Source organism: Phaethon aethereus (assembly GCF_964289735.1).
Source record: "Phaethon aethereus genome assembly, chromosome: 1".
In the NCBI taxonomy this organism is placed as follows: domain Eukaryota; kingdom Metazoa; phylum Chordata; class Aves; order Phaethontiformes; family Phaethontidae; genus Phaethon; species Phaethon aethereus.
Window position 1 is genome coordinate 128160761 of NC_138575.1, and position 27204 is coordinate 128187964.

Below are 27204 nucleotides of genomic sequence, written 5' to 3' on the forward strand. Positions count from 1 at the left end.
GTCATGTTGGATAGGGCTCTGAGCAACCTGACATAGTTGAAGATGTCCCTGCTCATTGCAGGGGCTTGGACTAGGTGGCCTTCCAACCCAAACTGTTTTATGATTTTATGATCCTGTTAGGTATGTCAGGGAAAATACAGAATGATGCTTACTTTGGACATATTTAGACATGGATTTTTAAAATTACATACTTCTGGGTTTCTTCAGACTGTCTTGGGAAAATATCTTGGACAAACTTAGACATACTTGCTTTACTTGAGCATACCTTGAAATGGTGGCAGAAATCTTTATGTTTGGACTAGTGTGAGCATTTCTGAAGTTGCCTACTTGATCATGGAGAAGACCTCTTGCACTTCTCTGGAGCAGTGTGCTCACATCACATTTCTGCCAGTCTGCAGTTCTGCAGGTGCTGTGGGAGAAAATGTACTTATGTTTTGCTCATTAAAAATATCCTTGTTGGGGGGAAATGTCAGTGTGAAGTTGGGCAATTCTACATGCTGTTGGTCACAGAGAGACAAAATTTGCAATGGTTTTCTAATTTGGGCTACAGTTTCATGAGGTCAAAAAGAAGACAACTGAGAAATAAGTGGAGTAGAGTAGGACTATGCTGTCTGTCTTATACAGCGGTTTTCTCCAGTCTGAAAGTTCAACTCAGATTTTCAAATCTCCAACTGAGTTCTGAAAGTAATTAACTAACTTTTTGCTGCAAGAGTTGTGCTTGAGGTGTAAGTAATACACTGACATATAATGGATTCACCCAGCTCAGCATGACTGAGACCGGGACTTCGGTCTGTCAAATCTAAGTAAAGTTAAAAATTGTACGTTATGTGAAAGATGGGTAAGACAAATAACTACTTGTAATTCCATCGCTCAGCAATAGTTTACACATTATGTTAAAAATACTTTTGATAACATTCAGATTTTATTTAGGAAAGTTTGGGGAATTTCTAAAGATGGCAAATGTAAGTGAATGATTTGTAGTGGATTTCTGGACAGATAATTTTGGAGCTATCAAAATACTTTGTTTAGTCAAAACTGAAGTTTAATTCTCCAGATCGTTCTCCATTGAATAACTGAAAATTTAATAATCTCTTCTGCTTAATCCCCTAAATTTGAGGGAGCCTGGGAAGTACAGTTGTCTGAGCACTCTTCAAAGTACTTGTAGTAGACAATACAGGCTTTAAGAACCCGATGGTAGAAATGTTGAACTCCCAAACAGCTGTAATAGAAATGCAACTGGAGGCCAAAATTTTAACAGACAATATATTATATGCAGTACTCAAGTTCTAAAAAAAAAAAATGTTTCAAAACAGTTTGCCTAGTTCAAAACTGTTTCAACAAATTTTATTTTCAGTTACCTGTTTAAAAGTATTTTTTGTTATTCTGGATTGAGATGTAACCTCATAAAAATCAGTTAGGAGTATACAGGGCATGTATTTCTGCCTGTTGTCATCTTTCATGTATAAATTGAAATTATTATTTCCTTGTTTTACAGTTTACATAAAATCCTAATGGATCTGCAGAATCAGCAGCTAGCCCAATTAGCTGACTGGTTGACAAAAACAGAGGAAAGGACAAAGAAAATTGATTCAGAGCCCTTAGGTCCAGATCTAGAAGACCTAAAGCGTCAAGTAGAAGAGCATAAGGTATGCTACGGTATGCTTCCAAAGACATAAAAAACAAACTGAGATTTTAACATTTTAAAAGCGCTACTCCTGCCATTAGAACATAGCAAAGTAATATGGAATCTTGTTTAATATTGATTGTTTTGTACAATTAACAAGTTTTTGTCGAGTTATTTTATCACAACTCTGACTTTTATCCTGATATAAAAAAATAAATTAGTTCCTTTTTAAATATAAACAATATACTAGAATATGAGAGGCAACTGTATTTCATTACACAGTACAATAAGAATATATCGGGTTTTTTAATATATGTTTTCTTCTTTTTGCGTGTTGCATTTTTTTCCTTGCAGGCTGTAGTAGCAATAATGCAGTAGTCATAATTAGACTGCATAATCTTCTTAAGACTCCTGGGACTCTGAATATGTAACTATATACCACTATAAAATGGACTCTAGTTTCTAAGTGTAGAAAATGTTTTTTAGTAATGTATTTAAGGTAAACAGTTCAGTTCCATAGTATCTTGAGAGATTTTAACATTTGATGCTTAATGGCCTGTGTCAGTGCTAGCCCAGGTTACAGAGGGCAGATCATTCTGAAAAAACAATTCAAACTGAAACCAGCTTTTACAGTTTTTTAAAAGAGGTCAAAAGCTGCAAAAGACTGCATGATCCACTTCTGCTAAAGGTGATTTTCTGCATTCTGATTAGAGTGCTACTGAAGAAGAATACAAATTCTACTCCTACTGCTGCTATTTGTGCCACCGGTGCTTACCCTGTGAGGAGACAATGCATTTCAGTATATGGGTTTGCTAGTTAAGCATATATTGTGAGATCAAATTTTCTTTGGAAAAAAAAAAAAAGACAGCAGGTAATTATGAAATGGTAATTAGAGAAAGGAACCTGAAAGATTTTGAATACACAAGTTCCAAGACTTGGATAATTTTGTTCCTATTTCTATGCATTTTGTATTTGAATACTAATATAAAATGTAATCCTTTTATTTATGCAATCTCTTTATGCTGTTTCTTTCTAATATTGAAGAAAAGTGGGTATTTAGCTTGTATTTGAATATTCCCAATGAAGACATGCAGAAATCTACCTCTCTTACATACTAGTTCTTCATTCTTAATGTGATGAATTAGTCAACATTATTTATTTATGTGCATTACTTTTCAAATCTATTTTCTGTACAACAGATGATCTAGTTAACAAGGTGGAAGTAATTTTTTTTGTTGTGAATTTCAGTTAAAATTGTATTTATATATAGTTCATCTTATATTGTGTCAAAGAACAAGATGTTTTCCATTCTTTCAAGTATTGTGTGAAAGTTTCAGATAATTTTATTATATATTGTATGCAGCAAAGCTACCTTCTATAACAAGGGTTAAACCAACAGAATTTTAATAGTACAGTTATTGCTTCATTATTAAATAAACAAACAAAAAAGCAAAAACCAACACCCCCCCATAAATTTTCTTAGTCTCACATGACTTTGGACATCTCAGAAACAATATTGTAGAAATTGATTGGAGAAACCAGAAGTTAGAAGATATTAAAGGCAATGTTAATTTCATATTAAGCAGACTTCAGCAAAGATGATAGGTTTGGTGTGTTGTCATCCTGTCTCATTCTCCTCTTTACTCTTATAATTTTGACTTTTCCCCCTTTATCTGTTCATTAGCAACTACTTTTCACTTTATTTCATTTTATTTATCCTCCTTTGACTTACAATTTCGATACACCTGATTTCTTTTATTCTACTCTTTTCTCAATGATGTCTGAAAATACTGGTCTTGAGTTCTTGTGACTAACACTTTAGTTTCTCTGCTGGGTCCTATAACAACAACAACAACAAAAATCATCCAGTAATGTGTACTGGGAATGGCACCTACCAGGGAGACCAGAGAAAGCAAACAACATTCTTACAAGCATGCTACTTAGTTCAGTAGTATATGAGGTTGATAACTTGATAGTACAGAAAATTTTCTGAGTAGACTGAAATAGAGGTGAACTTCAGAAGATTTTATGTCATTAGCAAGGTATACAGTTCTGGTAAGAAATCTGGCATAGTCAGTATATTTTGGAGTAATAAAACATTTCAGCAAGGAACTATTGGTCTTTGCAGCAGTATTTTACGTATTTTGTCTGCTGTTGCAAGTTTCCCTTCTTCATAGTTTTATAAAGGGAGAAAGCTGCTTTTCAATAAAAATCTGAGGACTTGATCTATCTAAGCAGAATACTACATTAGAAAATTAATAATTAAGCAAAAATGTGCTTTCAATTGAAATTATTTTATTCTCCCCATTATTATTATACAATTTATAGTTAGTAGATTTTATAGTCTAAGCCGCTTAGGTATTTGTACTTTTTCTGCAAGGCTGAACCATTTTATTTTTTATGCAAATGTCAGAAACTATGAATACAGACAAGGCATATGTGGTTAGCCATGTTAGTTTTCAGACTGTGACTATCATACGGTATATGTACTAACCACTAGAACACACTCTGCTGAACTGTTGAGGACACAATCCAGGACGTTGGTTTCCCACATTCTTCTGTTAGTTTGAAGCTAGTTATAGACACCTAAAAAGTGTGTCAGGCAGGTATGTGGTCCTGGATACCTTGGGGTTTTTTTCCAGGGGATGAGGGGTACTTTAAAGTTTTATTTAAGAAACACAACACAGAAACCAGTGATGTAAAGCAGTGGTTAACTATTGGGAGTTAAAAATGTACATTTGGTTGTTAGTATACTAATATAAAGCTGGAGGCAGGTAGCAAAAGTTATGAAATGAAATTGAATATTGCCTTCTCTGTGGCTTGAATTCTCAGTACCAATACTTCTTTAGCTCCTTCTCTTTCCATCTTTGTCACCTGTCCTCTTACTGCTTCTCAGCAAGGGAAAGAACAAATAGGTCGAATTGCTCAGTTCCCTACTGCCTGACAGGAGCTGGGCTGGTTTTGGTTTTCTATTACATCAAGCCCGGGAAATTGCGTAAGCGTCAGAGAGATGTGAAGAGTTGTAGAAATTGGCAAGGTTAGGATTATTCAAATATCAATTTGTGCAGATTTGAGAGAAGTCTCTTGACTTTTAGCAGTTTATTATTTCTCATCAAAAGATTGTCCTCAGTTTTATAGCAACTTGCAGCTGGAACTGGCTACCAAAGCTAAAAGGGCAAGAAAGTTTTTCCTCAGATATTCAGAAACCATAAAGTGCCTCTCCAATTTTTTTCCTGGTTTCTGCAATAAGTGAAAGAGTGCTGAATGTGTTTCCTAGTCTTGAGTCATCTCCTGAGCAGTTTCATCTTACGTTATTAATCTTGTAGGAGTGCCAAGCTGAAAATAGTATGCAGTTGTTCAATTACAAACATTTTTAATTTCATTTTTAATATTTTTATAACTTTTGCAAAGTTAAAATATTTTAATATGTTAATATGAAGTACAAAAATCTAATCCAGTGGCTATTTAAAATTTGCAGGCTATGTTTGTTTAGATGCTATACTGATACCTGTAAGTCAACTGCATCAACTCAATAAATGCTTCCTCAAACCAAGTTTTCAGTCTGAAGTATTGTACCAAGGGTTAGGACTTGTGAGTGAGTAACAGTAAGCTATTTTTGTGAAAGGAATGGAAATCTGCCCAGTACGCTTACATTAGCACATATATGCTAAGGTAGAAATATAAGTTTAAATTACTTAGTATTGACAGCAATAAGATTATAAAGTTCTTATAGTTGGTTAGTTATGCATATTAATCAGTCAGTGGGACTCCAAACACACAGCATTTTCTTAATTTGAAACATATTTTCTAACATGTATGCTTTAATTATAGGCATTTCAAGAAGATTTGGAACAGGAGCAAGTCAAGGTGAATACTTTAACACATATGGTCGTGGTGGTAGATGAAAACAGTGGAGACAGAGCTACTGCTGCGCTGGAAGAGCAGCTGCAGGTAACAACTAAACTGTCTCTCAGGGAAAAACCTATCAGTGGCATTAAGTGCTAATAAGGTTAATTGGGTGTATCTCAGGAGATATTTCCAAGGATGATCTTAAATATTTCTGTAGGATGTGACTTTTGCATAGTAGGATAATTGCATATATTTTGGAGAAAAAAACCAGATATCTAAGAGCAATGTTCTTTTTGTTTCGTGATTCCTTCTGTATCAACCTGTTTTATCTATCCGAGGACAAAGTGTTTGTCTTTTATTTCTTAACTGTTTTTCATTACTCCTGACAGAAGTAACATGATTCTCTGTTGTAGTTAAGAAGAAGGATATTACATGTAAGAATCTACACAGTTCAGCGGAGTGTGAGTTATTGAGAATGGGGGATTTTTCTTCTGATGGGAAACTTTTACTATATGTGGTATATTTTGGTGCTTTGGTAACATGAAGTGTCATTATCCACTGGCAAGTGCGTAAGGGCACATTCATTTTAAATAATGCCCAATGTGCGTGTCTTTTAATGGCAATGCTGGTGCCACAAAATTGAAATAGGACTTTTTAAAAAGAGGAAAAACCAAATAATGAATGTGTACAAGATCGTATTTTTGTAGACAAATAATGGTCATCAAGAAGTATTAAGAGCATGCTGTTTTTTCTGAAACACTTTTTGGGGGAAAGTAATTGTTTCCTTCCCACTGGTTTCTTGAGGACATGTTTCCTAGGAAATGAAGGGAATCGTTTCAGTCTGTCTTTAGTTTCATTTCTCTGTTTCAGTGTATATCCTCTTCAGTATACATGTTTTTTACAATGGTTTATCATTTAGGATTCTTATGTCAAGGCTTCCTAGAGCACTAGAATTGGGAGGAGTTAGCAGCAACATCCTTGCAATTCAAACCTGTTCTACGTTGCATTTTGACCCAAAACCTAAATAATCAACAGACAAAAACTTCCATATATTCTGTTTTCTGAATACAATTACTTGAGTATCCTTAAAAGAATGACACATTGGAGATAAATTTTGTGATAAAGCTAGCAGCCAAGCTGTTCTAAAAATTTGTCAAATATTAGGTTTTATTATAAAAAAGTTAGTATTTTCATTTGCATTTTTAAAAAGTTGCTCTTACAGTATTATTTATATTTCAATGCTCTTACTGTAACTTCTGAATGAAATTAAATGGATAATTAGTGTTGAGATACATTGACCGAAATCAAGCAGAAGGATGCTTTTGTGTTGGTGGTCAGATCTCCAGGGTCACTGCTTAAGAAGTATGGCAATATTACAACCAAGATTCCTTCTATTTTTCTCTTTCCGAAAGGACAAAGTACTTGTCTTTCATTTTGCTTCATTGCTCAAGAAAATAAAAAGGTTTCTGGTTTTTTGAATCATTAAAGCCCAAGATTTCTCTAGAGAAGCTATCAATACATTCAGCTGGAAGGTGTATCTGTAGACCAAACAGATATTTCTGTACTATCTTAAATCTAGCTAACTTGTGTACCAGTACCAGTAAATAAATAAATAGTCTGGAATTTAAAGTAGGTAGTACATGTTTGGCTAAGATGCTGAGCACTACAACTTCAAAAATAAGTCTCAGTTTTCTTTACTATGACTTCTTAGTAACTCAGGGAGCAGATCCCAGCCAAGGTAACAATGCAGCCTCTACTGATCTGTCAATTATTACTTCCTTTTAAATTTAAATTTTAAATTTACACTGTGGTGTACCAGTTCAACACAGTCTTCACCTTCCAGAATTTCTTGCCAGCTCCTCATATTCAGTTCAGTGGAATAAAGCAGATCTGTTGCAAGCATGTGGTTCCAGAATCTAAACTAGGAAAATATCTTGAATGGAAGAGGAAGAAAAATGAAATGAAATACAAGAATGAATGGGAAAAGGTACAACCAGGATTTTCTTTTATGTTGACAAACAGTAGGCTCTTACAAAGAGGCTTATGGTAAAGTATGACAAAAAAGGGAAAATTATTAAAGGTATTTGGTATTTACTGCACTTCATGAACTAGAAGATGTACAACTGAGATTTTTTAACAATGTGAAAAACACGTGAAATGTTGGTGGATTATTGGACATTTAGTCTAATTCCATGTCTTCAGAAAGATATTTGAACAGTTAAGAGCACATTAGGCAATACAGCTCCATCCTCCTATTATTACACTGGTTGCAAAGGTACCATTTGTGTTCTGTGCAACTTCTGTGGTTGACTCATATTGGAATCCAACATGAAAGAATTCAGACACTAGTGCAATACATTTACCTCGTTAAAGATACATAAAGAATGATGAGTGTAAATGGAACACGACGGAAATACACAATTTGTAACTGTACTAGTGGAGAAGGCACCTGTTATTGGGATAAAGCATGTTCTATTATTACTGTCATTGAGAAAGTATATTCCTTGAAAGATGCAGCACAGGCATCCTCTGAGCAGAGCTCAGGGTGGTGTGGAACAGTCCAGCTGCTGCTCAGTTCCTTCCTTGAATCACACTGTCTTAGAGAAGAATCTGAAAGAAAAGATCAATAACCTCACTGCTCTGGAAGTTACAGAATATGTAGCAGTATTACAGATGTTAATAAAACCAAAATACAGATATAGATCTATGGGGTTTAGGAAGTTAGGGAGGTATGCAAACTTTCATACTTTTACACCCAGAACTGACTTGCCATAGTCCACCTACTATCCTAGCAAAATGGTACATCTCCTCTTTTGAGTGTATAGAAAGATTTTTGGGGGTATTTATTTTATTTTATTTTATTTTTTTCACATCACTTGCAATCTGAATATAAGCATGGGAGATATGATGTGTTGGCAGGCACAGCCATTAAAAGCATTTGACAAAAAGCCCAATGGAGCTAAGTTCAAAGCTTGATTATGTATCTGCCAGTCTGACTTTTAAAAGTAGAAGAAAACAAGATCATGTCAGACAAAAGAGCTTAATAAGACTGCCTGAGTGAGATACTGATCAGGATCAGACAGGGAAGAAAGTGAACAGTTCTTGCTATGTAATAGTCAAGGCTGTATTTTTCCAAGCAGCTGCAATTCACTTACGTTTTCTTTTTGAAAAGAATTGAGATGGTGAATACTGAAATATTTTCACATATATAAATACATATATAATGCATATATTTTTATAAATACATTTATAAGTGTATATAATATATATTGTTTATAAACATAAACAAATGACATTTAAAAGCCATAAAAAGGTCATTTATAGATTTTAAAACTCTCAAGAGGATGACAAGAATCTATACTGGTTTCAGATGAACATTGAAGAAGCTCTTAAGATTTATTGTGTATGCCAAACAAACAAACAAAAAATCTGGCGTTAACGGCATGGAAGCCAAAAGCATCCCTTGAAACAAATTATCCATAGAAAAGTTAACCTTGCTTGGAAAAATAGAAGTATAAACACAGTTACAGTGCTTCTCTTACAAATAGCAGTCACCCTAAGGTAGTCTGAGAGATTATAGCTAGCGTAGGTGAGTGTGAATATTAAAACTATTTTTACATAACATTGGTTACTTGACATATCAGTGTGTTACATGTTATGGGGCTCCATCTGTTCATGCCACTGAGAACTGATTATTTAGACTTGTAATTCCTAGACCCCAATAGGCTTAGTGCAGAGACTTACCAAGAAGAGAGTTGCTGAGTAAGGCTCAAATTTAGTGCTGCAAAATCAGGTTTTTGCAGCTCCTAACAAATTTGTTTCAGTAGTCTGACTCATTTCTCAGGAAAATGTGGGAAATTATCTTCAGCCCAGAGAAATGGATGGATAACATACAGAAGCCATGAAGGCAGGGAGTTTTTCCTCTAATTATACCCAGCAGACAGTAGGTCCCTTAAGGACTCCTGTGGGCTAGCTCAAATTAGAGCCCTCCCCAGGCTTCAGGGGTCAGGTCTGTGCTGGAAGGAGCTGTGCGTTAAGTGTATCAAATGTTTCTTGATGGCCTTTTCCCCTGCCAAGGGAAAGGAGCCGAGAGTGTAATTTACACTGTCTATTATATATGCATATTATTCAGGGTACTATCCTTTGACTGAAGATGATGTAGGGGTAGTTCTTGTAAAAATACATCAAAATAAGTGAGGAATGTTAAAGAACTATGCACAATGCTTATTACTACATGTGAAAAATTCTGTGACTGTGCTAAAGATTTTTTTTTATTTATTATTTTGCATGTAGACAAAACTGTATTTCCACTATTTCTCATTACTTTAAGGAGTGGATAGTCTTTATTAGAAAAGCATCTTTCAAAAGAAGCTCTTCTTGTACTTGCAGACTTTTGAGGCATATAATTTCACTTTTCATATATTCACTCTGGTGTTCCCAGGAGTTGTGTTGGTTTTACTCATTTTCTCCTGTTCTCATGTTTCCTTACTTTGACCTTTTTGCAGACTAAGAATATTTTATCTTCTGCTTTTTGTAGTCATGAAGAATATGCTTTCAGAGTCCTCTTAGCACAAAAGAAAAGTTTCTTTTACATGCAGATTTCTCTGAAAATTCCAGCTGGAGCTGTAAAAAGAGGCATTTAGAGGGAGCAGGAAGACATTTTACTTTTTACTCTGGATTCAATCAGTTTCTCTGGGACTTTTTTTCCCAGGTGTTGGGAACAAAACCCTTGGTGCAGTCTGAGTTTCTGGGCATCAACACAGGCTATTTACAGCATTGATTACTATTTAATGTGAATAAGGAGGTAAAGTTCAGCACCGTATGATTTAGTAGTCAATATCTACTTTATAAATAGACAGTCCTGACATCGTATTTCTGACTTGAAACTTTGTGTCTTAAACCTATTCAACCAAACAATCTATCTTGGTGTCATGGTTGTTATGATCTCGTAAGAAAAACAACAGGTTTAAGGCAGGTCACAATATCAACCCTTTTATCAGTGCCGTTACTTAGACATTTTACTTATTTTATTAAAACAAAATGTCCTGTCAGACTATTGAGACAAAAGATAAGGTAGGTTTTGTGTCTCTTTGGAATCATATGCTGAAAACAGTATTTTGTATTGTATTTTGTAGTATGCAAATCACTGCATTTCTTAGAGCAAATGCCAAGCCAGATATTTGATCTTGTACTCTTGAAGTTTTGGTGTTTTCTAGATGAGCAAACAAAAAATATTTTTCAAGGTATATCACAGTGATAAAGGTAAATTGATGAAGGTGTTACTGCTGATGTTGAGAGTAAACTGTGTTTCTTTGCAAGGACTGCTAAGAAACAAGTCAGCTGCTTCGATTTAAAAATGACTCAGGTATGAGGTTTTTTATAAAATACTTTTTATCAATAAAAGATTTACTGCTTTATTTATAAAAAGTATGTATTTATCAGAAGAATGCAATATAATAGAAATCTGATATAAGAAGTAGCATTGACATAAAGACAGGGAACTAGTTTGATGCTTAGTCTATGATTAGCATAACTTAAATTTAAGCAATCAAATACAATATGCTGATACATATGGAGAAATTAAGTAACTGAGAACATATGTGACAATACACCTATATGTGTGCCTGTTGCTATTGCTATCATAGCCATCAAGAAAAATTATGGTTGTATACCAATGACCAGGACATTCAGTATGTGTGATTACTTGATTTATGGGTGGTTATGTGTGGTATGTATTCATATGGACCTGTGTTGAATTGCAATTAGTGGTAGAAAAAGAGCCATGTAAATGTAGATTTAATGATCCTAGGACGGAGTCCATAGGTCACACTAGGCTGAACCTTGTAGATATTCCTATTTCAGGTATCTAATATGGTGCTGTATTGTATGGGTGGTATACCTCAATTTCATTTCTGTTTACTTCTTATTTTAATAGAGAATACTTAGAATATTCTTCTAGAAAAGAGTTTAAAAAAATATATATATTCTGTAACCAGTGTTTGGGAAGTGGTTAAGAAGAGAATAAAAAATATCATCCGTTTAAATATTGTTTTTCAGTTTATCTCAATGTTATCCATCCCATGTAATTAATTGATTATTGTTTACTTAATAATAAATAATTATTATTAAATTAATAATAGGTAGTTTGTTATTTGTTTGTGTAGATTAGTGTATGTTTCCACCAACTTCAAGTTTTCCTCTGAATCCATTCATGCATATATGTATATATCCATTATATAAGTCTCTTTGCAAGGTGGAAACGTAAGAGCTTGCATAACTCATGGTGTTGCACTCTTTAAAAATTAAATTTTCTTCAGAAAAATGTAGTCTATGAAAGATCATTATTTCTTTTTTAGAGGTCCTGTTTGAACACAATATTTTTCTTGTCAAAGACCTTGTATTTGACTTGTATGAGAATTCAAAATTTCAGACAGAAACAAACTATTGGTTGAATTTGTGCAGTGTAATTTATTCTGATCTACACCTACATTACCAATGGAGAGATGTCTGGCTATGAAAAGATTTTTTTAAAAACATTAATCAACTTTTTATAAACAGAAAAAAGTATTTAAAAAATAAAACATTTGGATTAGCTGGATGTGAATAATTTTCTGCTCTGTTCTGTGCCATGCAATTTCACAATTTTATTTAATGATGAGTGGGTAAAATATGTTGTAGTCTATTTTCTGATAAATTGAGAATATAAAATAAACAAAATTTAAATTCCTTCATTCCTGATAGAAGATACAGTCAGAATTTTAATCCCTTTGTTTTAAAAATACACCACTTGGATGCTACATTTTTGTTGAAATTAAATTACAATCCTTATGATAAATATGTAAATATGAAAAATATAGAATCATAGAATATCTCAAGTTGGAAGGAACCCATAAGGATCATTGAGTGAATAAATAAATATGAAAACATAAGAAATAATTTTCCCTTTTGTCAAGATGTGCTTTTGAAGTAGATGAAAAAGTAAGAATGCAGAGTATAGAATATCTTGCAGATTTTGTAAGATTTTTTTATTTAGGAGGAGATGAATAATTTGCTTAAGATACTGAGGAGTAATTAAAACATATTAAATTGTTGCAATAAATGTTTTATAGCATGTCACACCATCACAGCAGTATTAAATCTCATCCTCTATCTTAGGCATTTTTCAATAGAGACTAGTAGGAAATTAAAAGAAAGTAATAACAGTTGATTTAAACTAAAATAAGGGAAAGAGAAGAAGGTAGTGTTTGTGTAATTTTAAAACATATATGGTAGCATATGCTACAAATATCTGGGAAACCTCAGTGCGATTTGTGCTGGTGTGTTAGCTCATAAGGTGGGGGGGGGGTCCCACTGCAATATTTTAAAGCAGTTAAGAATTTAGATCAATTTCACTGATGGTGCATCTTAAGAACCAGGTACTTTTTTGCTTTGATCACATCTTTGGGCCACCATAATTATGTTTCATATAGTTACCGTTTTGGCATTGTAAAGTTTTGAAACTGAATTTTTTTGAGAGCGTAGTACCAGACACTTAGTAGAAAAATATGTCTGTAGATTAGTATTAAAATTCTCTCTTTTTGACTCTATTGCTTTTCCTGTTATCTCCATTTTGGTTTTATTTCAAACAGTGATAAGATCCATTTCAATGTGACATGCAACATATTTAAGGGCTTAAGACAGTAAAAAGTGAATTAAGAAAGTGTTTTCACAAAAATCTGTAATGCCATAGGAAAATCAGATTGCCTTGGTTTTTTTTTAAAAAAAAATATATAAACAAATGCAAACCTCTATTCTGTACTTTTTTCCTTCTAGCACTTTGGAAACCGGTGGGCAGCCATCTGCAGATGGACAGAAGACCGATGGGTCCTTCTGCAAGATATTCTTCGTAAATGGCAGCACTTTGCAGAAGAGCAGGTGAATAGTTTTAGAAGTTATAAATTGGAATGTTCTCAAAAAAATTGCACTAGGAAAGGCCTGACTTAAGCCTTTTCATTCTCTTCTCTCCACTTTCTTTCAGTGCCTTTTTGATGCGTGGCTTACTGAGAAAGAGGATGCTGTGAGCAAAATTCATACAACTGGTTTTAAAGATCAAAATGAAATGCTGACCAATCTACGTAAATTAGCTGTATGTATTTTTCATTCCTCTATTTTATTTTCAACTTTCTTCTTCATGAGTCTGAGTGCAGGTGGCTTTTGCGCACTCACAGACAATATGGTTTGACAGAACACCTGTTTCATAATTTGGGAATGGATGTTGTCTCGCGTGGATGGAAGAGGTTGGTCCATGGCCTTGCTGATAAAGGAATCAGTAGCTACAGATAGTTTCCCTGACTGTGTCTTCAGTCAAAGGTTTATGAACTGAAATAGCATTTGGGTGTCTTAAAAACATAAACACATTTACACTGGAAGTTTCTTTGTTGATACTATTGATGTATACATTAGCATCATAGAGTCATAGAATATTTTGGGTTGGAAGGGATCTTTTAAGGTCATCTCGTCCAACTCCCTTGCAATGAGCAGGGACATTTTCAACTAGATCAAGTTGCTCAGAGCCCCGTCCAACCTGTCCTTGAATGATTCCAGGGATGGGGCATTTACCACCTCTCTGGACAACCTGTGCCAGGGTTTTACCACCCTCATTGTGAAAAATGTCATCCTTATATCTAGTAGAGATCTGCCCTCGTTTTGGTTTAAAACCGTTACCCCTTGTCCTATCGCAACAGACCCTGCTAAAACATCTGTCCCCATCTTTCTTATAAGCCCCCTTTAAATACTGGAAGATTGCAAGGAGGTCTCCCTGGAGCTTCCTCTTCTCCAGGCTGAACAATCCCAACTCTCTCAGCTTGTCCTCATAGGAGAGGTGTTCCATCCCTCTGATCATTGTGGTGGTCCTCCTGTGGATCTTCTCCAACAGGTCCATGTCTTTCCTGTGCTGAAGGCCCCAGAGCTGGATGCAGGGCTCCAGGTGGGGTCTCACCAGAGTGGAGTAGAAGGGCAGAATCACCCTCCTCGACCTGCTGGCCATGCTGCTTTGGATGCAGCTCAGGATAGGGTTGGCCTTCTGGGCTGCAAGTGCACATTGCCGGCTTATGTCCAGCTTTTCATCCACCGGGACCCTCAAGTCCTTCTCGCCAGGGCTGCTCTCGATCCCTTCATTCCCCAGCTGGTATTGATACTGGGGGCTTGCCCCAACCCAGGTGCAAGACCCTGCACTTGGCCGTGTTGAACCTTGTGAGGTTCACATGAGCCCATTTCTCGAGCTTGTCCAGGTCCCTCTAGATGGTATCCTGTCCCTCAGGCATATCAATTTCTCCACTCAGCTTGGTGCCATCTGCAAACTTGTTGAGGGTGCACTCTGTCCCACTGTCTATGTTATTGATGAAGATACTGAACAGTATTTGTCCTAGTACAGACCCCTGAGGTACACCACTCATCACCTATCTCCATCTGGGCATTGAGCCACTGACCACTAGCCTTTGGATGTGACCATCCAACCAGTTCCTCATCCACCCAACAGTCCACCCATCAAACCCATCTCTCTCTCCAATTTAGAGAGAAGGATGTTGTGGGAGGCTGTGTCAAAGGTCTTACAGATCCAGATAGATTACATCGGTAGTACTTCCCTTGTCCTCTGATGTGGTCACTCCATCATGGAAGGCCACTAGGTTAGTTAGGCAGGACTTGCCCTTAGTGGAGCCATGTTCATTGTCTCAAATCACCTCCCTGTCCTCCCTGTGCCTTAGCATAGCTTCTAGGAGGATCTGTTCCATGATCTTTCCAGGCACAGAGGTGTGGCTGACAGGTCAGTAGTTCCCAGGGTCCTCCTTCCTTACCCTTCTTAAAAATGGGTGCAACATTTCCCCTTTTCCAGCCTCCAGGGACTTCACCTGACTGCCAGGACTTTTCAGATATTATGGAGAATGGCTTGGCAACTGCATCAACTAACTCCCTCAGGACACTCGAATGCATCTCATCAGGTCCCGTAGACTTGTGTATGTTCAGGTTCCTCAGGTGATCTTGAACATAATCTTCTCTTAAAGTAGGAGGGACTTTGCTCCTCCAGTCCCCACTCTTGCGGTCCATGCACTCAAGAGGTGTGGGAAGAGAGGTTGTCAGTGAAGACTGAGGCAAAGAAGTCGTTGAGGTAGCGTCCCTGTGCTCATCCCAGGACACCTGCCCCTGTTCCCACTGCTTGTACATTTTCTTCTTACCTTTTAGTTTGCTCATCAGGTCTTGACTCATCCATGCCGGCCTCTTGCCTTCCATTCCTGCATTCTTACACCTGGGGATTGAGAGGTCTTGTGCTCTATGGAAAGCATCCTTAAAGATCTGCCAGCTCTGTTCTGCTCCCTTGTCCCTGAGGGCAGTTTCCCAGGGTGTTTGACTGACTAACTCCCTGAAGAGCTGGAAGTTTGCTTTCCGAAAACTCAGGGTCCTGACTTTACTCTTCACCTGACCCGTATCCCTCAGGACTGTGAACTCCACCAAGAGCATGATCACTGCAGCTCAAGCTGCCTCCAAACTTGATGTCACCAATTAGCTCATGTGTTGGTGACCAACAGGTCCAGTATGGCATCCCTTCTGGTAGGGCTATTACCTGGCTTAAGAAGTTATCCTCCATGCGCTCCAGGAGTCTCCTGGATTGCCTACAGCTCACCATGCTACTTTTCCAGCAGGTGTCGGGGCACTTGAAGTCCCCCAGCAGGACGAGAGCCTGCAAGCATGATGCCTCGTGTAGTGAGAAGCCGTTGTCAATAGACTCCCACTGTGTGGCCTGTAGTAGACACCAACCACAAGGTTCCCTTTCTTGCCTTGGTCCCTGATACTTACCCATAAGCTTTCAACCTGCTCATGGCTATTCTTCAGAAACAGCTCTTCAAACACTATCCATTTCTTGACATAGAGGACAATGCCTCCACCCTTCCTTCCTCACTTGTCCCTTCCAAACCGCCTATAGCCACTGATAGCCGCACGCTAGTCATGGGATTCGTCACACCAAGTTTCAATAATGGCAACCAGGTCATAGCTTTCTAGCAGGATGGTGGCTTCCAGCTCCTCCTCTTTGTTGCCCATGCTGCGTGCACTGGTGTAGAGGCAGTTTAGCTGAAGACTTCTTAGTTCCTTTGAGGTCTATTCACTGGTGCAGCAGGCTGAGGGGCCTCGCTAGCATCCGATGCCTCTAACCCTTGCGTGTCATCCCACAGCTTGTCATGGGTAAGCCTATTATCGGCCTCCCACTTCAAGTCTAGTTTAAAGCCCTGTCAATAAAACCTGCTCGCTTGTGAGCAAAGACCCTCTTCCTCCTTTGAGAAAGGTAAATCCCATCTGACCCCAGCAAGCCTAGTGCCATGTAGTCCACCACATTATCAAAAAAACCAAAAAATTGTAGCAGTAATGCCAGTCATGGAGCCGTGTGTTAATAGACTGAGTCTGTCTGTCTCTTTCTTCCAATGTCTCTGCCTGTAACTGGAAGGAGAGAGGAAAAAATAACCTGCGCTCCAGATTCCCTTACCAACTGTCCCAAGGCCCTGAAATCTCTTTTGATCACCCTTGGACTATGCGTTGTAGCTTCATTGCCACCCACATGGGAGATCAGTAGTGGGTAATAGTCCGAGGGCCGCACCAGGCTGGGAAGTTTCCTAGTGATGTCCTTAACCTGGGTCCCAGGGGTTCCTGCAGATTCCCTAAGAGAAGGATCTGTCTGGCATATTGGACCCTCTGTTCCCCTCAGAAGGGAGTTGCCTACAACTATAACCTGTCTTTTCTTTCTTGTGGAGGTGGCTGTGATACAGGGGGTAGGCCTTTCTGACCATGCAGCACCTCTGGTGTAGATGGACCATCATCCACATCATCTGTGGACTGGCCTTCCACACCCAGAGCCTCATACCTCTTGTACAGAGGCACCGGCGAAGGCGAGTTGGGCAAGGAGGGGGTTCATCTGCCACCCCAAGCATGGACTTGCCTCCAATCGTTCCTTTCCTTTAAGCTACTGCCTTCAGCCTGATGGGTGCAGGATACAGGATCCCCTTAATCTTGTGAGGTTTTTTCTGATGGCTGTTCCTGTTTCTGTCTCAGGGCGGGCAGAGCATGGTTGCATGAGTCCATCTCAGTCTCATGCTCCCTCATGCTCCTTAATCTTCCTACTTCCTCTCGGAGCTGTGTGTGTGAGACTGAGTATATGTATGTAGAAAGACGTGCATATGAGCAAGTACTTCTCATATAGTAAAACCTATTATACATTCCTTGAAAAAGCTAAAGACACAAAAGTTGTGAAATGTTGACATTAGTATTACTTCACAGCTATATTTCAGCTGTATTTTGGGAATCTAGTTACACAAAATGCACCTTTTTCAACACGTCCTCAGAAAATACGCTACTGTGCATCATCTTTAAGGTGGGAATTTAGGTCTGATTGCCCTGGAAAGATGCTTTGTCTGTAGAGGCGGAAAACTTGTCACAGTCTAGACTTGCAAATGGTTTTATAGCATTAGGATCTTTGTAAAGAAAATGGTAAGGTATGTGTTATTTTTGTATGTAACAATGACTATACATTTAGAGGAAAGGAAACATTCATGTTCATGCTTTTGTTAAATTAGGTAAATTAGTATTGCTGTAAATATGAACTTTATTGGTAATCTTCTGTTTAAACAAAACTATTATTATTTGTTTAGTCAAATAGAGGAGAAAAATTGCCCTAGGCATTATTTCAAGACTTGGTATTACAATTTGTATACTAGAATTTTCAGGCATGAAAAATATGCAAGTTATTACTACCTATTTGGTTATACACTAGGATTAACCTCAGATATTTAAAAATTATTTTAGAATTTATGTCCTCAGCCATCTGTATTAAAAGTAGAAACATTTGGGCTTTTGGTCAATAAAAATACCATGTTGTTTGTACAGTTTAAGTAACTGTGATGTTTTTAAAATTTATTATGTTTTATCCTCACATGTACAAATGTATAGGGTTTTTTCTTTAAAAAAAATAAAATTCTTACAGCTTGATTGTTTAATTCATAACTATGTTGCAGCTGGTCCAGAATTAATGGTAAATGTTCCTGTTGATTCGTAAAATGAATAGGAAGCTAATATTTGTTGATTTTCTTTTTTCCCCAAATTCAAGACCCCAAAGTATGATTGTCAGCATAATCTTAAGAAACTCTAATTACGCTACTACACTCCCTTATTTTTCCTTGTTTTTCTTTTCCTTCTTCTATAACTCTTTAGGGGGTAATAAAAACATATATTTAGAAGCACATACTTGGATTTTGATTAAAGATTACTTAAGATTAAGTAATTTTCTTTGTAAAGGAAAGGAACTCTTCATGTAGTCGGTTGTCTCAGTGTAGATGCTTCTTGGAAATTCTAGTAATCTAACATGCAAGCAATCCTGAAGTCGACTTCAAGACAGGTTTTTATTAATGTATAATGAATTAGAGGCAACTCAGGACGCTTTAGAGTACCTTCATGAAGAAAAATTTATGGCAAGAAAATCAGATTTATTCAATAAATTAGTACTTGTGGATTTCAGCAAGTTGCTGGAGGAGATAGGAACTGGGTGTTGAAATATTTATCACAAATTGTGAAGTAGCAAGCTATTAATGGTTTCAAAGTGTTAAGGGTAAGACCAGTTTTGGTACCTTTCAGAATTGATTGGAAATATGATGTGAAGAAGGAAATACTTTCCTTTAGTAGTATTTTCATAAATTTGGTTAATGAAATAAATACAGAATCTTATGAAGTTAGTTATGTTGCCAGCTTAAATTGTTAAGCATTACTCGCATGGAAGTGTTGATGGTCTTTCATGAAACTGAATGTTTGATCACCAGAGTAAATAAAGTGATTCTTCCATCCCCCCTGAACCTCACTGAGAATCATGTCATCCTTGACAGAACGTGTTTATTAATAGCAACTTAATTCTTTTTGCACATGAATAACTTTGATGTTTTTAGAAACAGCTGACCCATAATACAATCGTTTAGATATTTAAATGTTGATCTTATGCTGGAGAAACACTTCGTCTTCAGTCTTTTTGATTTGTAGCCAAAAAATATTTTCTACTTTTGGAAGTTTTCTGTCAGGTTTTAGACCTAGTACCAGTCATCTCCAAATTCCAGTGAATATGCATTTTTACCTTCACACAATTCCAAATTGTCAGGAGTTTTGTGGATGCACATTTACTATTTTAGTCTTCTCTGAATCATGGAGAATTTTATGGAGAATATTAATGCAATACCCACATGAAAATTCTTCTTAGGGAATATGTTCTTCTACTCTTGGACTGGTTTTTAGAAATAGGGAAAAATGGAATTATGGTATCCTGACCCTGACATGCAAATCATGCCTGTCTTTTGGCATATGGCATTTTGGCCATAAAGATGTGTTTCGATGGAGTACTGAAGAAGCTGTCATGAAAGATGACCTCTATAATCAGTCCAGCTTGTTCTAGAATTGTAAAGGTGAGTCTGTGAGGCAATAAACATCCGTTCTTCTACTAATATAAAAATGTTTATATTCCTCAGCTGTCTAATCGTTTCCAGCAGGAAATTACAGTATTCATCCTGTTTAGATTTTAAAAAATTTAGGTTTGGTATCATGTTACATCATAAGAGCTTTGAGCTTATTTTTCCTGTCTCTTATACGCACAACTTGGCAAGATTAAGGTCATACTCTTTAGCCAGATTTCAGTCTCTTAAGCCTGAAGGAAATTTCTGAAGGTGTTTTACTAAACCATTTAGCATTATGACTGTTCATTTGAAATTCTGCAACACTCCTACAAGGTCCGAAGCTTTCTAAAGTGCCTGAAGTGAAATAGGTCTGTTGAGATGCTGTTCACAGTATGAAAAAATGTTGACTTTTACATCACATTAATCATTACATCACATAGTAACAAATAGAAGGTAAAATAAAAAAGAGCAACTGATAATTTTTATGCATATTTGCAGTTCAGGATACTTTTGAAGAAATCGGGATTTAAGTACTGCTTGCTGATGCAGAAATACATCAGTGTCTTCTCCACAGTAATTTTCTGTCACGTTTCTCAAGTGGGAGGAAATACACTGTTAATTTTAGTTAAGACAGGATTTCTGATAATGAGCACTATTGCTGTTTAAAAGTAACCTTTCATTTACCAACATTTGTTAAACTGGTAGTCGGTAGTCGGTATGCATATATTTTCAGACAGTAATAAAGAATTTGAGTAAGCAGAAAGATTGTGATTGTTCCTGAACCAAAATTTCCATACATGGATTCCTGTGTAGAAATTTCTAGGATTCTAGGATTGCTGCAAGGTTTTGCAGCCTGATTATTTGACTTAGTATAAAAAAGCATTTCACCAAAATGTGCTCCTTTCTAATGATTTGACTGCAGGCTCACCGTTATTAACAAATATTAGTTCTCTGTAGATTATTTCTCAGATGTGATTCTCCCAAACTGAGAGAAGGAGGCAAGTTAAAACATTTTAAATACAAACAGCTTCCCCCCTCCCTCTCTCTTCCCAGGCTCAACTTCACTCGACTTCTTTGCTTCCTCCCCCCGAGCAGCGCAGGGGGACGGGGAACAGGGGTTGTGGTTCATAACGCTTTGTCTCTGCTGCAACTTCCTCTTCTCAATTGTTCCCTGCTCCAGTGTGAGGTCCCATCCGCAGGAGACAGTCCTTCATGAACTGCTGCAACGTGCATCCTTCCCACAGGCTGCAGTTCTTCACAAACTGCTTGAGCCTGGGCCATTTACACGGGGTACAGTTCTTCAGGAACAGACTGTTCCAGGATGGGTCCCCCATGGGGTCACAGGTCCTGCCAGAACACCTGCTCCAAAACGGGCTCCTCTCCACAAAGCCACAGCTCCTGCCAGGACCCTGCTCCAGCACAGGGTTTCCACAGGGTCACAGTTTCCTTCAGGCACATCCACCTACTCTGGTGTGGGGTCCTCCATGGGCTGCAGATGGACAACCTGCATCACCATGGTCTTCACCATGGGCTTTAGGGGAATCTCTGCTCCAGCTCCTGGAGTACCTCCTCCCTCTCCTTCTCTGACCTTGATGTCTGCAGAGTTGTTTCTCTCATGTTTTTCTCACTCCTCTCTCTTACAGCTGCCATGCAGCATTTCTTACTCTCTCTTAATGGTATTTTCAGAGATGCACCACCAGAGTCACTGATGGGCTCAGCTTTGGGCAGTGGTGGGTCTGTTTTGGAGCTGTCTGGAGCTGGTTCTACCTGACATAGGGGCAGCCCCTGGTGCCTTCTCACAGAAACCACCCTTGCAGCCCCCCTGCTGCCAAAATCATGCCTTGTGAACCCAGTACAGATGATGTCCCTCTTTTTCCCTCAGCTTTAGCAGTCACGTTTTCATTGTTATTGAAATGAATGGGTAAAATATATATTTTTGGTAAGTGCAGCGATTAACCCAGTTCTAACATTGCGTTAAAAATGTATCAAGTCAGTTAGATTTCTTCTTAATTTATACCCTGTACCTGTAAGATCTATTTGTAAAAATTTTTGTTCAGATTAAACTGTTTTTTTGCAAGAAATTCTTGTGTTTTAATAATCTCAAGTGGCTCGTTTCAGAGGATTCACTCACGATTTGTATGTGAACATTTAGCTCCTTTGTCATTAACTCTCTTCTGGGGTCTGCTTAGTCTAAAGGTCAGAAAAACTGTTTAGGCTTTACTATTTTGTGTATGTATTAATACTGACTTTTCTTCTTTTTTTTTTTTTCTGATGTTGATGGGTAGTTGCTCTAGTTCAAAAAATATTTCCTTAAAACAACTGGGGGGGGTGTAATTTTCCACCTATCTTTTATTCACTGTCACTATAATTGTCTCTGAATTCTTACACATACGTAGAGTCACAGAGAGTGACACAGAGTATGGACTAAGCTGGAGGATGTGATGCACTGAGAATGTAGAAGTGGACAGACTGAGGCGAAATGTTGCTGTCACTTATGGCTCAGGCTTGAGAGGTTGTTTTCATGTCCTGTGCCTAAGTTTTGCAGCCTGTAGAATGAAGGTGATTCTTTGTAAAACGTGTTGGTATCTACTGCAAAGGTATACAAGATTTAGGTCTATATATGTCTGAAACCACAGCACAGATGTTGCTGATTAGAATATTTCAACCAGCAAAGAAAGTTTTTGGTCATGATTGAGGAAAAGAAAAACAGCAATAATTAAAAACTTGAAAACAAAAAACAACTAGTAGATGCATGTTACCAACAAATAAGGAAACCACTGTATAATGTTAAAATATTGGAGTTTACAGTAATGCGCTCGAGAGAAGTAATGAGTGAGTTATAATTAATTTCAGAAAGCAAACAGTACATTTATTCTCTTGCAGATTGGTAAATTACATATTTTGTTGCTAGCTCATTAGTATTTTAGGTCTATGCTCGTACTGGAAAAAAAAACAGCCATAGAGCATATTATTGGTTATGGTAGGACATTGATAGGTTTTCAGTAAGGAAATATGAAAACAAAGTCCCCCAGTATATTTTTACAGGTTAACTGTAGCTATCACAAAAGCATATTAGGTAGTAGTGAGTGGTACCTTTGATATAGAAAGTTTTAACATCTTTCTCTTTGTAGTGTTTCACTTATTGATTGTGCTCCATGTATCTGGAACTGATGCTGAACCCATCTGTATATTATACAGCTGTTTGAGCTGTAGAGGTTGGAAATAAAATGCTGCTGTTCAGAATTCACTAATCATGTCTCGTAGGGTACCATTTTTATTATTTCAGTCATTGTATGTGGTGGCTTTCACATGAGCTTTTTCTGACACTGTAGAAAAAAAATTTCAAATATAGCAATCCTTGAAATTTTAATATGGTAAATTATTTTACATCTAGTCTTCTCCCTCTGTTAAATCTGCTACTTTGTAAGCAGATTCTTAAATATAAGGTGTGTTAGCTGCTTTCTCTTAGGGACATGTCAATTTAAGTTATTATATTAATAATATCTAACATTGGTAATTATGATGTTTCAAACCACATCTGAATGGAAAGCGTACTGATTACAAAGACTACAAATCTTTCTTCTACTGAGCTGTATTTTAGATTACAATTTTGGATTATATGGCTACAGGAAAGTATATGTAGACTACATTCTCTTGTCTAATTATTTCTTTAATTATTCCTTTCATGCTTTGGGGATTAGATTGCAAACCTCAGCTGCATAAAGGGTTCAAAATTTGGCCATGGTTAGCACAGATTAGGGTGTAGAGAATGAATGCTTAAGGTATGAAAATCAGTGGAGTAAACCAGTGGAGGCATTCAAAAATAAACCTAGGTCAGAACGGGAGCTGTGGATGAATCTTGGATATGTGAAGAGCCTACTTCATAGAGAAGTTTGCATGTATAGATCTCAGAAGTTTCAAGATCCTTTGGCAGTTTACTGCAGTAGAGATGTGAATACTGTAGATTTCTCCTTTTCTGTTAGCATCCATGAGTTCTAGTTGTATGGTGGCTTGCTCCTGGGAAGCTACTGCAGCCTGCTGAGATCCGAGGAAGATGAAAAATATATGATTCTTCAGAACAAAACCAAGCTTATTTTCTTTGAGCTTTCTTTCTTTTGTTTGTTTATCCTGGTTTGGGATCAAATACTATTTTTCTAGAAAACAGATTTTTCCTGGTGAGTTTTAATACGCAATATATGATAAAGTACAACAAAGCTTTAAAGACATGTTGTTTGAAATGTTGATATAGTTGTTAACGTTAGTGCAGTTTTAAGGTTCTTAATGTCACACAGCTGTTAGCTTTTTGATTTATGTCACCACCTGAGGCATGCTGTGATGTCTGGAGTTGCTCCACCTGCCATGTTATATTGCTTTGTGAAGTGCAATGTCTCTATTCCACTATGTCAGCTCTGCCAGCAGTTTTACAGTAACACCACCACAGAAGTATAGGAGGTTGTATGAAATGCCCTTACGCATTCTTGGTTCTTTATGATGCTCCATTTAGGAATTTTCTTCAAAGTTTTTTCATTTTTTGTTGTTTGTTTTTTTCCCCCCTGTATGAATTACTGTTTTTCCTGCTGTTACTTTGTTTAACAGATCATAAAAGGAGACCTAGAAATGAAAAGGCAAATGATGGGTAAGCTTAAGTCACTCAGCCAAGACCTCCTTGTAGCTGTGAAGAATAAAACAGTGGCTCAAAAGCTGGAAAGTCATCTCGAAAATGTTGCCCAGCGCTGGGATAACCTTGTGCAGAAGGTGGAGAGCAATTCTAAACAGGTTTGTTAAAACCTTTATTTTGTCAGTTGGTGACAGCCAAATCCTTTGCCACTCAAATGCTTGAAATAGTTTTGGTGCTGTTTTTCATATTGTTTTAAATTTTTTCCCTGTATGATTCCTTAAGACGTATTTTATTTTTAGGACAACATAATACAACTGTAGTATTATTTCCAGAATTTTATTTATCTCTTTAGTTTTTGACCTCTCTTTAAAGGGTTGATTACTTTCTTGGGTTGTTAAATACATTTTCAGGGATGATAGGATCCAGAATAAAAATACTCTTTCTAGTTAATTTATTTTTAACCTATAATAGTTGATCACTTCAAGTGTGCTGTTTTTATGGCTGTCTCTGTGGAACAACACTTAGTCTGAAATTAGTGTAAGAATGGTTTGCTGGCTAAAGAGAAATTATTTTTATTTCTTTTCAAGAGTGAACGTTTATAATAGATGACTGTTTTACTTCTGCTTATGTTATGCTGATTTACAGATTAAAAAGAGAGGCCATACAAAGAGAAGTTTCTTGGTAAAATAAAGAAATCAATCCATACATGTAGCCAAAATTCCAATGAAAAAAGAGTATAATCCACTATTATTTTGCCCAGCTCCTTTATGTTAACTGTAATATATTAAAAAAGAAATTGAGGTTTTAAAGTTTCACATTTTTTAAACCAGATAACAAAAATGAGTACTGAAAACATAACCATCTTTTTCCTAGCCATCTGTCAGCATGTCTTTCTTACTTGATTTAAACCCAAATCAGCTCACTTTTTTTCCATTCCATTATCTCATTAACACTGAGTTACGTTTGTGCTATCATTGTATGACTGGTGCAATGGAAATGGACATTAAGACTTCTTAATTATAACACAGAGCAGAATGTTACTGCATGTGCCTCAGTCCTGACTGACCCTCGAGGGTCTCTCATAGCTCCGGTCAGTTTGATTAATTTCCCTTGACCATGCTTCACTTTTTGTTGCTATATACTAACGCTTCTACCAACTTATGTTTGGGTAAGGAAATGAGAGCTGCCATACTTCCTGTAGTGACCTGAATACCCCTCCATAACCTTGCTTCCGACTCATACCCTAATCTTTTTATTTGCTCTATGATACAGTTTCTTGTGTAACTGAAGCTGGAAAAATGAGTTTGGGAGAACAGAAGAGAAGAAAATGGGGAAAGGTTACAATTTCACTTAGTTACAGAAGGCAAAACCAGTTTGTGTGTACAGCATTTATAACAGTCAAAAATTTTATGTAACCCTTGTATATTTGCTGTAGGAAACATGTTGTTTCAATGCAGAGAAAAATCCAGAGATGCATTTTTAATTTCAGCTGCTTAAGAAGTTAGTAAGTCATTTCAAAGTGTTTAAGAGTTATTTAGATTGTTGATCGGTCCTAAAAGCAGATACAAGTTTTGAAAATGAAACTTAGATTACAGAAAAGAGAGCCTCCTCATGAAGTGAGAGATCTTGAAGCTGTACATTCATATATCATAGAGCAGCACAGGTGGGAGATGCTTTGGATTCCCAAAACAGTGTAACTGCCTTATCATAGGAGCACACTTCAGTTGATAAGCTTTTCCTCCAAGGAGAAGCTACTTTGCTTGGCACAGAGTTGGTATGCTCTCCATATGTGGGCATAATGCTTAAAATTTGGGAGACGTTGCACATTCATTACTAACTGAAGGACCGCTTCCTAAGGCACTGTTACACAGTTTAGATATGTCCTCTATGAAATACTGATGGTGTACTTTTTGCCACGTGTTTCCATCTAGGCAGGGAAGATAGTGGGGTTTATACATTTATTCATTACAGAGTTCATTGACACATTTAGACAGCAAGGAAAAAATGACTCTAAAAGATCTAATTCTTCTCTCTAATCATGAACTGGGGAGGAGGGGAGTTGGAAGAGGGTGACAAATACAACATTTTTCACTAAAGTTTCTGAGAGAATACACATTTTATTTATCAAACTTAGATATTGACTTCAAAATGAACTTTATTCCATTCATTAATAATTCTCATAGTAGCTTCATAATTACATGTTTGTCATTAGTTATTTCCCCTCCCTCTCTTACTGAAGTGTCACTAAATTACTAACTTGTTAACAAAATAAGAAATTAAATGGAAGACATCCTCGGCCTCTGTTCAAAGTTGATTCTCCAACTAGACATTGGAAACAGTTATACATCCCAAAGGAAAATTGCAGAAAGTAGAATGTGAGTCCTCCCACATTTAACTGAATTCATTGCTGCTGAATTTCAGCATCTAATCTGAACTCATAGCTGAAGCTTCTGCTGCAAATGAGTGGATGGCAACGGTGAGAAAGAGAGAAACCTTTTAAAAAGCAGATTGTCCTCTTCATGAAAATGTCAGCTTTCCTTTGTTGACGACACAGTGGAAACAAGGACAAGGACAACTTCCTTAGAGTAGATGCATAACTTTCAGAAACTCTAAACCCGCCTTTTGTGAGTTCATTTTGCTTCACTATGTTCTACTGAAAACCT

General features: G+C 37.0%; 1 protein-coding gene across 4 annotated transcripts in view; it reads left to right on the forward strand.

Annotated features, from left to right (window-relative positions):
* The window catches only part of DMD (dystrophin), a gene marked incomplete at both ends in the record, with an annotated part of 1339794 nt that overhangs the window by 509167 nt on the left and 803423 nt on the right, over positions 1-27204 (forward strand). For all 4 annotated transcript variants that reach the window (XM_082008889.1, XM_082008891.1, XM_082008888.1 and 1 more), the window contains 5 exons: positions 1496-1646; positions 5456-5575; positions 13286-13387; positions 13491-13598; positions 24520-24699. In XM_082008889.1, coding sequence (XP_081865015.1) covers positions 1496-1646; positions 5456-5575; positions 13286-13387; positions 13491-13598; positions 24520-24699 — 661 coding nt within the window. The remainder of the gene's footprint in view (positions 1-1495; positions 1647-5455; positions 5576-13285; positions 13388-13490; positions 13599-24519; positions 24700-27204) is intronic.